The sequence below is a fragment of the Dendrobium catenatum genome, unplaced genomic scaffold (genome assembly GCF_001605985.2).
Source record: "Dendrobium catenatum unplaced genomic scaffold, ASM160598v2 fragScaff_scaffold_248, whole genome shotgun sequence".
Classification (NCBI taxonomy): domain Eukaryota; kingdom Viridiplantae; phylum Streptophyta; class Magnoliopsida; order Asparagales; family Orchidaceae; genus Dendrobium; species Dendrobium catenatum.
This window is the reverse complement of record NW_021318710.1, coordinates 46,398-57,817: the sequence shown is the minus strand read 5'-3', so window position 1 is coordinate 57,817 and position 11,420 is coordinate 46,398. Positions and strand designations below refer to the sequence as shown.

At 38.6% G+C, this 11,420-nt stretch overlaps 1 protein-coding gene across 1 annotated transcript; it reads right to left on the bottom strand.

Annotated features, from left to right (window-relative positions):
- Nucleotides 1–1,099: 1,099 nt before the first annotated feature.
- LOC110092041 (calcium-dependent protein kinase 26) lies at nt 1,100–9,766 on the bottom strand. The gene is made up of 7 exons (XM_028693259.1): nt 9,013–9,766; nt 8,383–8,526; nt 8,146–8,298; nt 6,734–6,849; nt 6,218–6,385; nt 4,565–4,789; nt 1,100–1,732 (listed from the first exon to the last, which is right to left on the bottom strand). Exons 1-7 carry the CDS (start codon nt 9,764–9,766, stop codon nt 1,610–1,612), a joined length of 1,683 nt encoding a protein of 560 aa, XP_028549092.1. The 3' UTR covers nt 1,100–1,609.
- Between the last annotated feature and the right edge of the window lie 1,654 nt (nt 9,767–11,420).

Below are 11,420 nucleotides of genomic sequence, written 5' to 3'. Positions count from 1 at the left end.
GCAGAATTCCTGCGTTTCCTGAAAATCCGGCAGAGTTCCGGCGTCTTCAGGCGGCAGGAAGAGCTTCGGCGGTGGTCGAGGAGGTGAGGAATCTCCTTTTCCCCTTTCTCCTCTCCTTCTTCTCTCTCTTCACTTGAGCCCCCTTTTTGGTGTAGAATGAGGGCTCTATTTATAGTTTTTCTGGAGTGGCATAGCCCGTAAATAGGCGTGAGATCAGGGGCGAATTGGGAGTGTTTTGAATGGACGACCGATATCGAATCCTTTGATCATGCACCGTTCGTTTGGCATTTGAAGGCCATCATGATGTCGGAATTTGACGATCTTGGGCTCGTTGGATTCGTCTCGTCGAGCCGTTCGATTCGAGTATAAGCTCGTCAAAATCAGAGATCGTTTGGTAACTCAAAATGCAATTTGAACCTTCCAACAACGCTTTGAGCCCTTGATTCGGACCCATTTGGGCTCGAATTGGGTTGATCTTGGTGTCGTTGGGTTCGTATTTCTGAGACGCTCAGTTTGACTGTAAGCTTGCTGAAATTGGAGTTTGGGTGCTCCCGGATTTAATTTTAAAAGTTTCTGGGTTGGATTTTTTGGGCTCAATTGAGCCAATTATACTAGTCCAAAGTCAATTGGGCTTAAGATAGGATTTCTTGGGAATAACCTTTCGCCTGTTTTTATTTTATAAGAATAGCAGTTAGTAAAAATTAATATATCGAAAGATAAAATTTTCATTATTCTTTCAAACTTTTACCATTAAAAAGTTATTTAACCGAGAGAGGATTTTTTAAAAGCAAAAACAAAACAATTAAAGCTATCCCAAACAAAACAGGACAGACCATGTAATCATGTTGTCTTAATGAGGACTTATTTAGGCCACTGTAGGTAAATCTCGATCATAGTAGGTAAGGATAAACCAATTACAATCATTGTTTAGGCTTCGGTTGAAACAGCTTTTTTACTGCTTCTTAAAGCAGCTTTAAAGTACAAAAAATTTTAAATCATTTGGGACTCACCTAAGCTAATTGGGTCAAACCAGGACTATATATATGCTAAATTCTTCAACAAGAAAAGAAACCTGAACAAACACAAGCTTCATCAGGTCTTCTTTCAGAATAACTCAATAACATAATATTTTTTTCAGATTTCAACGGCAATCTCAATGTTCATCTGTGATTTTATGCGTGAAAGGTTACAGCATTCCATCTCCGGCAAAAATGTGTTTTGGGTTCTAAGGAGAAAGTGGCGTTTTTACAAATTCTACATATTGATACCTTATTTAATCCATAAATGGCGAGCACTTACAGATATTGTGCAGCAGGAGCCTGGAATTCTGTACTGCCAATAAATATTAAGTTGCTGGAGAATGAGAAAGCGGAGAAGAGCTCCCCTGCACCTTAACTTTCTCAAAATCAAGAGAAATTATTACGTGCGGAGTCCGGACATATCCGGACTCCACGACAAGTGTGTTTGTCCGGACACTATGCACAAATTAAGGACACGTGTCATGTTTTTATTGAAGTCTGGATGTAACTCTACGTCCGGACTCCGCACGTAATAATTTCTCGTCAAACAGAAAATGGGAGAGAGAAGTATGTTCCCCGTGGGCTGTTGGTCACTCAGTTATGCTCATTCTTAGACTATTCCTCATGGTTCTCCTCCCAATTCCAAGTCCCATGTTTCCCATATTTCCCTTACGCATCATTGCAACAAATTCACCATAGTCGATCCGGCCATCCTGCAACAGAACAAATGAAGTGATTGAAGCTAAAGAGGTATTTAGAGGATGAAAAGATTTGTTTCGACATCCAAGAGCGTTATATTAAGCTGAAGCTAAAGTAAAACTCTCATGATCATTTCTTGAACTTAGGGTGTGTGCGGTTGAATGAAATTCCAGATTAATAAGAAAATAACATAATTAGAAATCGATGATTTGCAACTAGTTTTGTTAGACCGGTCCGCTGGACCGGTCCAGGCGGGACCGGTTCACGGGCGAAAATCGCGAACAGGCGGAGAACGAGCGGTCCGTCCGCCCCCGTAGAGCCGTTTAGGAAGTTTTTTTGGCATTTTGAGAGGGAAATTTGAACGTAGGGACTGTTTAGGGAATTCCTTTTGATTTGTATGCATTAAATAGTTGATTTGGCTAGGGTTTGAGTATCTTGAATTTAGCTGAAATTTGGGATCTCTTAGATTTAGGTTTTCTTTGGGCTCTAGAGGCTTCTAGAGATTTGGGAGAGATCGATCCTCCTCTCGAATTGAGGATCAATTGTATCTTTGCTGTTTTCTTCTTCTACTAGTGGAATACAAATCTTGCTTTGAATTTTCTTTCCAATTTCCTCTGAAATTCTGCTGTAAACTGCTGTAAACAGTAGATTTGTTGTGTTTTTTCTACTGTGGACAGCAGTTTCCATCGGATCTACTTCAGTTTTGGTGAGAAACACTTGGGAATCCAAGTGTTTCCTATCAAGTTTCCTCTCATCATCATTAGTCTTGGCTCAAGTCTCAACTATTTTGAGTCAATTTTATGTATTCCACATTCTCCACTCAATCCTATGTGTTTGCACAAGGTGTTAACCTTATTTTGCGATTATATTTTAGCCCAATTTCTAGCCCATTAGATTTAGCATACCCACTTCTCTTCTACTTCTTCTACACTAGTTTTAGATACATGACTTATTACTGCATCTTCTATTTTTATTGTAAATGCCCAAACAATCTGAACCTTATTTCACCGCTTCATCTTTATATTGGGAAAGTAAAGCACATAGCGAATACAAAGAAGAAAGAAAAAAATGTAAACGGATATATAGAATATCAAGATTTAACATGGAAAAATCCTAAACTAGAAAAATACCACGGAACCACATCACAAAAGAAATTAACTATGAAAATTGAGAGAAATTTTTACATATCCACTTTTCTCTCACTCCCTTCTTATCTCTCTTCACCCTTGCACTGTTCTCTTACAAGAATTAAAAAAAAGAAACACACAAAAACCCACCAAGGGATGCAACTCTTAATGAAAAACAAGAAAGAAAGCTGCAGCCCATCTCGCAGAGCCAGATTTGGAGAGCCACAGTGCTCAACTATCTGTCTCTTGTCTGCTTGATAGTGCCGTAATGCGGGGGTTTAGAGCATTGCAGTGCTCCGCTCTATGTTTGTCACCAAGCAAACTACACAATGCTGCAACTCTCGGCTACATAGCGCCATTGCACCATACGATAATACTAAAAAAAATTGAGTGCAAAGCACTCAAACCCCAAGTAGGACCCCCGTAACCCCCCTGTGAGCTCGATCGATGGAATTGAATTCTGAGACAGCATTACAACATAATTGAATGACACAATAAATTTTCACACAACTATAATAGGTTGTACTCACATTTAATAGGTTGTACTCACATCATCCATCTAATAAAATCATATTTCTAAACTTTACCATTTCAAAAAAATCGAGATGGAGATCAGATGTGAATGCCAATCAAATATTTAGATTCTATACATATGTGTATGAGAATCAATATTTTTATGAATATATGCGTGTATGTTAAATTACAAAATAGAGAAAAATTTAATCGTGATCGAATCAATTTTTTGCACAGAGTTCAATCAAAATCAGACTTGACTTGGCTCAAGATTGAATCGAATGAAATGGAAGGGATATAGTGCCAGAATCAAATCACATCGTTAACAGCCATATCAATATGATATAGCCATCATAATTGCAATTTCATAAATTGTATTTATGTTACATGCCAAACTCTTACTTCAAAGTATTCCAGAGGTACCTTTCTATGTATCCTTCTGTTAGACTGGTCCACTGGACCGGTCCAGCCAGTCCAGTCGGGACCGGCTTACGCGTAATTGAGGCGGACATTCTCCGCCTCCAGCTTTAACCGCACGCACCACAAGAGCTAACGGAGCTTTTTAGGAAGGATTTTTTAGGGATTAGGGAGGGAAATTTGAATGTAGGGACTGCTTAGGGATTTCCTTTTAATTTCTATGCATTAAATACTTTGTTTTCCTAGAGTTAGGGCATCTTGAATTTAGCTGAAATTTGAGATCTCTTAGATTTAGGTTTTCTTTAGGTTCGAGCAGCGTCTAGAAATTTGGGAGAGATCAATCCTCCTGTCGAATAGAGGATCAATTGTATCTTGTTATTTTCCTACTGTATCTTTGATTATTGCAAATAAAAACTATTATTTTTCTGGTTTTCAATAGAGTTAGGAAGAGTTTTCTCGTTGTTTTTTTTTTTCAAAATTGATAGGTTTTACTTGAAATCTTCAAGTATTTTCTAACAATTTCATATAAACAAATGCATATAAAAAGCTTTCTTCTTCTCCATTATCAGTCTTAACATATTTTATGTAGATCCCCACTTTAGGAGTATGTTTCAATTGTTGTGTTGACAAAATATTTTACAAGATTTCATATAAACACATGCATAATGTGTTAACAAAAATCAAACTTAAAAAGATGTTACTACGCAACATGCATTTAACTTAAGCCTACTTGACAAAAGAATTTCAGAGAAAAATTGGCAGTAAAATGGATACGACCATGTTACTTACATTATCCTGATCAACTTCCTTGATAATATCCTCAATGAACACATCAGTCACGTTGTGTTCTTTACAAGCTTGCTGAAGCTCGTCAACTGTAATGTACCCACTCCCATCCTTGTCGAAGTATGAAAATGCAGCCACCAAATGTTCTTCACGCTCCAGCTTATTGAGGTGAACGGTGGCTGCAATAAACTCCCCATAGTCGATGGTGCCACTATTGTCAACATCCGCCTGAAATAGTTTTTTACCAGTTAATATATAATGGTAACTTTTTTTTTTTAATTGAACCTATTTCCTTTAAGTTGCAAAATAACCAAAAAATGAAAGAAAAACAATGGATAAAACAAAATAAGAAAACCATGGATATATATCTCAGTTCTCTCATGTACATATCCAAAACGGTTAACCTAAAGAATTTAGTTTCTATAGAAATCAAATTTGTGCCGTTCTAAATAAATCCAACACTCAAGAAATTGAAAGGAGATGAAATTGAACTTCGGAATTTTCTTGCAACAACAACAACAAGCCTTTATCCCACTATATGGGGTCGGCTACATGAATCATTTTTCTCCATTGTGTTCTGTTATCTACATCTAATAATAAAATATCATTTCTAATATTTTTCTAACCAAGCCTTTTGACGTCTATCTCTATCTTTCTTAATATAAGTCAAATCTAATGCATCTACTTTCCTAATCGGATCATCAGAAGGCTGCTGTTTTATGTAACTAAACCATCTAAGACAACTCTCTCTAATCTTATCTTCCACTGGTGCTACTCCAACTTTTTCATGTATATGCTCATTTCGTATCCTGTCTTTAAGAGTAAAGCCACTCATCCAACTAAGCATCCTCATCTCTACAACACTTAACTTAATATTATGCTTATCTTTTAGTGGCCAACATTCTGCAAAATAAAACAATGCATATCTCACTACCATCTTATAGAATTTTCCCTTAAGTTTGAGAGGGACATTTCTTTCACATAACAAGCCTGCTGCATTCTTCCACTTCAAACATCCAACTTGAATTCTACTAATAATATCCCTCTCTATTTAACCATCACTCTGAACAATAGACCCAAAATATCTAAAACATGTGCTTTTATTAATGACTTGATCTCCCAAAGTCACAATCCCTTCACTAGATCTATTATTACTAAAATTACACACCATATATTCAGTTTTAGATCTACTCAAACAAAAGCCTTTAGACTTTAAGGTTTACCTCCATAATTCAAGTACCTTCAACTTCATCTCTAGTCTTATCAATAAGAAGTATATCATCAGCAAAAAGCATACACCAGGGTACAACCTCTTGCAAATGTCTAGTGAGAACATCCATGCTAAAGCAAAAAGATATGGGCTTTAGCGGAAATTTTCTTTGGAAAAAAAAAATCAGAAATGGAGGTGGATGAACACGAAGAGTTTCACATAACTACAATTTCTAGATTTTATCCATATGAAGTTCCACATAATGTCTACTTTTAATCAGTCTTCATGACAGCAGAAGCGCAATCAATATGTTTCTGCATCAGGCAATATTCTAGATATGAGAAACATAATTAAAGACATCTTTCCAATAATTCTGACATCATTATTGATAACCATATCATTGGCGGTACAAACCACAAATTCTTTTATTAAAACTATCAACTTACAGCATCCATAAGATCCTGGATCTCTGTATCTTTTAATGTTGAACCATATCTTCTTAAACCAGCCTTCAGCTCATCAAATGTAATTGCCCCACTACTATCTGTGTCCATTGCCAAGAACATTTCTCGCAGTCCAGCAATCTCCTCTTCTGAGAGGCTTTCTGCTATAACCTGGAACAAATCAGAACAACATCTATTAGACAAAAATTAAATGATATGATGCGTAGGTGACGAAAAATCTAGTCCGAAATGCTAATATGCAGTGTCTAAAATAGATATCATACATGAAAACAAGTAAAAAACTACATATAGCATAAAACTTTTTATCCAATGATGCAATGACGAACATAGCCAGTTTGCAGATAAATGCAGTCCACATTTTTTGCTTGATTAATTTAGGAAAGATGTAAATGTCACATGAATATCCTCCAACAAGTATTCAGACTTCTGAAGGCTGCCCAATTTCTGGGGAATCGAGAAGGCTAACAAGACAAGAATCTTGACAGAAATTTTACTCACTCGCAGAGCCATCTTCTTCAATTTGTTCATAGCTGAGAATTGTTTAAGCCGAGTTAGGACAGCAGGATCCAGAGCCTGATCAGGAGCAACTCCATTCTCACATATCCAAGGATGACCTGTATGTAGGAAAAGTTGCAGATAATCTCATTTAGAACCATTCTTTTCTTACAAAATTAAAATTTCAACATGTTCTGGAAACTAAATTAGTTTTTGACTTACAAGGAAATCACTTATTTTATAGAATCAAATTTCACGGTTGAAAACTTTTAAACTATAAAAAGGACAAATTTAATTAAACATCTAAAGAAATCTCAACAATGAAGAGAGCCCAGATTTCAATTTGTCATAAACTGAAGAGATAGTACATGGACAACATAAGATGCTCATGCATAATTTAGGTGTATTCATTAATGTACAGTTGTCACTAACAATGAACAAGAATCTATTGTTTCGATGCCACAAAGCCCTAAATAAATGCTAGTGTTAATTAACATTTAAATCACGTGGTTTACTTATAAATGTTAAAACCATACAGAAGCTAGAATATATATATATAATTCTATCTCTATATATATAACACTAGCATTTAACATTTATAAGTAAATGCTAAATGATTGTAAGATATCAACAAACTACATATTTGATTTCAAACGATTTGAAAATTTCTACACTTTGGAATTTCAATTACCATCTCAAGCAATTGAACTCATTCATTATGAAAATTTTAAAGCATCTAATTGATGTCAAATGATCATAAGTCTTCAAAATGATGCCTGCCACTTCTTTTAATGGTGTCAAAGAAGATAAATTATTCTATGTGGAGACCTCACGCAGAACATCATCTGGAGAAAAATCAGAATACACCATGATACCGAGCATAGGGATGACATGGCGCATTCTGGTTGGTCTCCGGATGACGTTTGGCGTCCACACGGAATAATTAATCGACAAAAAGAAACGATGGTTTTGATCATGCATTTGCAGAACACAAGAACAAGATGTATTTGGATGGAGAATGATATTCTAATCCTATGAGAAGAAAGGTTCTCTCCTATATATACGATAACATGGCCCACAAAATTTGAAAATATTAATTTGATGTCATCCATGCCTCTCACTAAAGCCAAAAAAAGTCTTGAATTAACTTACCTTAAATTTATGATTACAATTGGCTCTCCCACATGTACACTCAAACTAGCATTAAATAATCATAATTAGAACTTGAATTCCAAATTCCCTTCAATTCATGAAAGTTTCTAAGTATGAAATAAAATATTGCTTTCCTTATCGTTCTAGCATATAAATTTCACGGCTCTGGGTTAACACTCTAATCTAATACAGCATATTAAAAAAAATCATGAAAATTATCTCCGAATAGATTTACTAATTGGAGGTTGAAAAAAAGAACTAACAGAGTACTTCATGCGCAGTCAAGCGATCTTTAGGAGAAGGGCAAAGCATTCTTCTGATAAGATCCTTAGCACTGTCGGATATCAAAGGCCAAGGTTCTGAATCAAAATCAACGTGACCCTTCAAAACTGCCTCAAATATTCCTTGTTGTGTTTCTGCAAATAACAGACAATGCCAGCCTCAGTTTCACAGACCAAAAAGATCGCAATGTAAGAGATGGGAATGCGTCAATGACCCACCAGCCCAAAAAGGCGGTACACCGCTCAACAATATATATAATATAACACCAGCAGTCCACACATCAGCTTCTGGTCCATAGTGCTTGCAGAGAACCTCAGGAGCTACATAGTATGGGCTTCCAACCACATCCTTAAAGACCTGACCTGCAGTAACAAGATGGAAATCAGAATACATTCAGTTCTAGTAATAGCCTCTCATTTAGGGAAAATTATTAGGTGCGGGCACTGGATAGAGAGAAATCATGTCTATAACAGTAAAAGTGCAGTCAAAGCGCACCTGCTACAGTAACTGCGCTTTGACTACTTTTATCTTTTACTATAGACCCAGAGAAACCCGGATAATTCTTTGTCCGAACCTAAGCACACTGACTCGAAAATAAAGATGACAGATTACAGTGCTTCTAATAAAGCCTTGAATGTTAGTTCTGAACATTCCAAGTAACAATCACTAAACATAAGAGAAACCATTTAATGAAGTTTTGTAAGATCAATTCACAATCTAAAATGCGGGAGGATAAATTTATTTGATACTCAAATTTAATTTGGGAGATGCCACTAAATGTTGGAGGAAAAAAACTTACGATCCAAATTTTTTTTTTTTTTCTTTTTTAGTTTTAAAAAGACTTCTACCTGGCTTGAAGAACACGGAAAGCCCAAAATCAATGGCCTTCAGAGACAGATCATCATCCTTATTGGCAAGCAAGAAATTTTCAGGCTTAAGGTCCCTGTGCATGACCCCAAGAGAGTGGCAGGCCTCAACAACTCCGACAATAATCTTGGTGAGCTCAGCAGCCTTTCTCTCGCTGTAATGCCCCCTATGAATTATCCGATCGAAAAGCTCCCCTCCTGCACAGACTTCCATGACGATGTGCACGTAGAGGGTATCCTCGTACGCGCCCTTTATCTTGACCACGTTCTTGTGGCCGAAAAGATGGTGCATTATCTGGATCTCCCGTCGCACGTCCTCCATGTCCTCCTTCGTGATCAACTTCCTCTTGGAGATCGACTTGCAAGCGAACTCTATTCCTGTGGCAATCTCAGTGCACAAATACGTCGTCCCGAACTGCCCCTGCCCCAGCTTCGGACCTAGAGTGTAGAGATCACGGATATTAGCGGTCCTGTGTCCGAGCACCGAGTTCGGTGGCAGTTCCATACCCCGCTTCATGACAGCGCTTTCCTGCACCGTCGCCGCGCAATTCCCGCCGCCGTTATAGACCTCTTGCTGCGCTTTCTCCGCTTGCTTCGCCGCCTCTTCTGGCTGCTGGTCGGAGGAAGACGAAGAGATGGTGTCACTGCGAGATGAAGACTTCCGCTTAGATCCCGCTGCCTCCCCTAATCTTTTGAAGTACTTACCCCCAATTGATCCCCGGCACGTATTACCCATGAAACTATCGCATGGATCCTCGGACCCGACCACTGGGGGATCAAACCCCTGACCACAATCAAGAAAACGACTCAACAGCCTCAATATTCTGCGAACAGGAATCTCCAAAATCTAGGTTTCGCTGCGCAATCGGAGCAAAATCTAAGCCGGAGAGAGTGGGAGGATCAAGTTGAGATGGTGTGCAATCCTGGCTGGACCTGTAAGAAGAGGAAGCAGTAGGTAAGGGCTGATAATTTACAGAAAAATAATAGTTTTAAAGATTATTCCATTAGACTTACAACTGCGAATAAGACGGGAAGCAGGTGGAAGAAGCAGAAGAAGATCCGTCGACTGAGCTCAGACATGCCCTCATTTTTCGCGAAGTATCAAACATAAATTAACTGCGTTTAGTGACTGGTTGTGGGTGTAAACGACCGTTGCATTTCTCTTTTATTACTTAATCTGTCATTTATTTTGTTCTATATAAAGGCTCCTGTACACATTCTTTTAATTAATCAATTCAATAATAATTCTTTCTTTTCTATTCAATTTATTGATCAACTGAAAGTTCTCGTTTAGCTTTCTCTGTCTCTCTGTTTTCCTGTGTTCGGTTTTTCCTCTTTTCTATCATGGTATCATGAGCCAAACTATGGGAGATCAAGAATCCGCAACTTCCTTCCCTCCCGTCTCCGCTGCTCTCTCCGGCAACTCAACAACTGAAATCCACATTCCGCAGCAGCTCAAGTTCCTCATCTCCAACATCAAGAATCTCGTTCCCAACGCTCTCACCACCGATAACTACGCCATATGGCGCATTCAACTTCTCCAACAATTCACCGCGAACAGCTATGCCGGACACCTCACTGGCACCACTCCCTGTCCAACGGATGTAACCTCTCAAGAATTTCAGCGTTGGCAATTAGCCGACAACAACCTCCTATCCGCCCTCTTCTCCACTATTTCCCCACCTCTTCTTCCGTATATCATTTCTTGCACCACTACTCACGCGGCCTGGATCGTTCTTGAACGACGTCTACAGCCCACTTGCCGCTCGCGTGTCATGCAGCTCAAGAATGAGCTCCATCATGTACAAATGCAGAATTTGACTATGCAACAATACCTCAACCATGTCAAAGTCATTGTCGACAATATAGCCGCCGTCGGTTCCAACGTCGATGCAGAAGATGTCATTTTACACATTCTAAACGGACTTCCGGCTTCCTACAACCCCTTCAAAGCCGCAATCTGTACGTCGCCACTTCCAATGACACTTGACAATCTTTACTCTCTTCTATGCAGCGAAGAGATTATAGTCAATCAAGAAATCTCCAAAGAAAACTCTACCGTCGCCGGTGCCACTGCTCTCTACGCCACATCCTCAAATCAAAGCAGAAACAGACCACCACGCAAATTCAGCAAGATTCGCAACCCTTCCGCCGGACAACCATCGCCACAATCAAATCACTCGCCGATCACATCAAACCCGGCTTCCGCGAACACAGCTAGACCAACTTGTCAGATATGCAACAAAGTCGGACACATAGCCTTAAATTGCTGGCACCGATCCAATCCGCGCTTCGCCCCGACCAATCCTAGATACATGAATGCATTTCTTGCCCAACCAAATCAGAATGCATCTCAAGATTGGATAGTAGACTCGGGCGCCTCCACTCAT

Coding starts and splice junctions, on each gene's coding strand:
- LOC110092041 (XM_028693259.1), bottom strand. CDS start 9,766: ATGGGTAATACGTGCCGGGGATCAATTGGGGGTAAGTACTTCAAAAGA. Junction 6,850..8,145: donor GACTGCGCATGAAGTACTCT/GTTAGTTCTTTT, acceptor TCCTACATACAG/GTCATCCTTGGATATGTGAG. Junction 1,733..4,564: donor AGGAAGTTGATCAGGATAAT/GTAAGTAACATG, acceptor GTTCTGTTGCAG/GATGGCCGGATCGACTATGG.